At 72.8% G+C, this 1733-nt stretch overlaps 1 protein-coding gene across 1 annotated transcript in view; it reads right to left on the bottom strand.

The window, feature by feature from the left end:
* SIX5 (SIX homeobox 5) overlaps positions 1 to 1477 on the bottom strand; it is a 1899-nt gene extending 422 nt beyond the window's left edge. Inside the window, exons 1-2 of the mRNA XM_021716775.1 lie at positions 448 to 1477; positions 1 to 224 (exon numbers count right to left, since the gene is read on the bottom strand). The exon at positions 1 to 224 is cut by the window's left edge and continues 7 nt beyond it. Coding sequence (XP_021572450.1) covers positions 1 to 224; positions 448 to 1477 — 1254 coding nt within the window. The remainder of the gene's footprint in view (positions 225 to 447) is intronic.
* Positions 1478 to 1733: the final 256 nt, after the last annotated feature.

Below are 1733 nucleotides of genomic sequence, written 5' to 3'. Positions count from 1 at the left end.
GGCCTCCGGGAGGGCAGGGCTGGGTGCCACAGGGAGGGCTCCTTCAGGCACTGAGACGCTTGTCTCTGGCTTCAAGGGCAGGGCCAGGCCGGGGGCTGGCGGCAGGACCTGGGAGACCAGCATGCTGGTGGGGAAGGTGGCGGTGAGGATGATCTTGCCCTGCTGCAGGGCCACACCCGTCACGATGGGGCTGCCAGACACAGGGTTGGCCAGGAGGAAGTTTCCTGTGGGGAGAGGAGTGTCCCACCGCAAGGTTAGGGGTGGACTTGGCCATAGGGCAGGCAGACAGATGGGGGAAGGGCTGAAGCCTCAAGGCACCGGGCCGGCACAGAGGGGCCCGGGGACTTGACAGGGATGAGATGCCCCCCGGAAGCCCATGGACAGCCCCCTCCCTCTCTGAGATAACTGCACCCCTCCCCCCAGGCCTGAGAGCGGCAGTCGGGGTACCTGGGGCAGCGGCCGAAGGCAGCTGCAGGGCCGTCACGCCCACCCCGGAGTTGATCAGGTGCACGTTGGCAGGGCCTGCTGCCGCTGCCACCTTCACAGGGCTGGCTGTCCCCGCCGCCAGCAGCTGTAGGGGCCCCACGGCCTGGGGCAGGGTCACCACCTGCGAGGTGGGCACCACCTGGGGCAGGTTCAGCAGCGGGGAGGTGGGGCCCAGGCCCGTTGGGTACCCTGGGGGTGGGGACAGTGGCACCACCTGTGGAGCAGCCACAGCAGGCACTGGTCCTGGGGGCAGAGGAAAGGTGGCGGCCGGCGGCGGGCCCGGCACCACTTGGGGCAGGGGCCCTGGGACCTCCTCTCCGGCCGGCCCCGAAGCAGCCACCTGGGTCCCCTTGGTCTCGGGGGCCTCAGGCTGAGCCTCCTCCAGCCGAACCTCCCCGGTCTGAGGGTCCAGGACCAGGGCGGCTTTGGCCTCGCTGGCCCCCTGGGGACTGGGCTGCGTCGGAGGGGCGGCCCCGCCCCCCGTGAGCAGCAGGGGGCCCAGGCTGGGGGCCTCGCCCAGGGCCAGGCTGTTGATGATGACCGGGCTCCCGTTGAGGAGCACGGCGGGAGGGCTGCCGGCCGCCAGGAAGCTCCCGTTCACCAGGATGGAGGGGGAGGCCGGGCAGGGCGCGGGAGGGGTGGCCCCGGCCAGGAATATGGAGCCCTGGGCCGTGGTCTCCGCGGGCACGGGGGCCGCCCCCCTCTCCAGGTCCTCAGGACTTCGGCTGGACTCGTCCTCGGTCGTGGGGTTCCCATCAGACTCGCTGGCGGGAGAAACCATCGTGAGGACTGCGAGCCGCTGCGTCGGCGGCCGCGCCTCCCCGGCACAGGCCGCCCGCGCGCCCACCCTTCCCGAGCTGTCGGGGCCCCTCGCGCGGGCTACGACGCCTCTCCGAGACCGCCTGGGGCCCGGGGCCTCGCGCCGACGTCGAGGGGAGGGAGAGGCCCTGCCTCCCGCTGCCTGGGCCTCGGGTCCCCGGAGGCTGCGCATCCAGGGCGCCCTGAAGTTTCCCGGCTGGGCGGAACGCGGGCGGGTGGCCTGGAGAGAGCGAGGCGTGGACGCCGGCCCAGTGCCCGACGCCCTCCCCGCGGGGCGTCAGAGGGGGGAGAGGCCGGCCGCACGGGGTGGGAGGGGAAGGGCTTGGGTTACAGGGAAACCGGAGCCCGGGAAGGTTCACGTTTCACAACAAAGGCAGGCGACCGGCCACGCTGTTTGGGCCCCGAGGGGTTGGGGCGGCGGGGAACCG

The sequence above is a fragment of the Carlito syrichta genome, unplaced genomic scaffold (genome assembly GCF_000164805.1).
Source record: "Carlito syrichta isolate Samal-C Ts95f unplaced genomic scaffold, Tarsius_syrichta-2.0.1 Scaffold308918, whole genome shotgun sequence".
NCBI lineage: Eukaryota > Metazoa > Chordata > Mammalia > Primates > Tarsiidae > Carlito > Carlito syrichta.
Note: the sequence above shows the minus strand (reverse complement) of the source record. Positions and strands in the feature narration are given on the sequence as shown.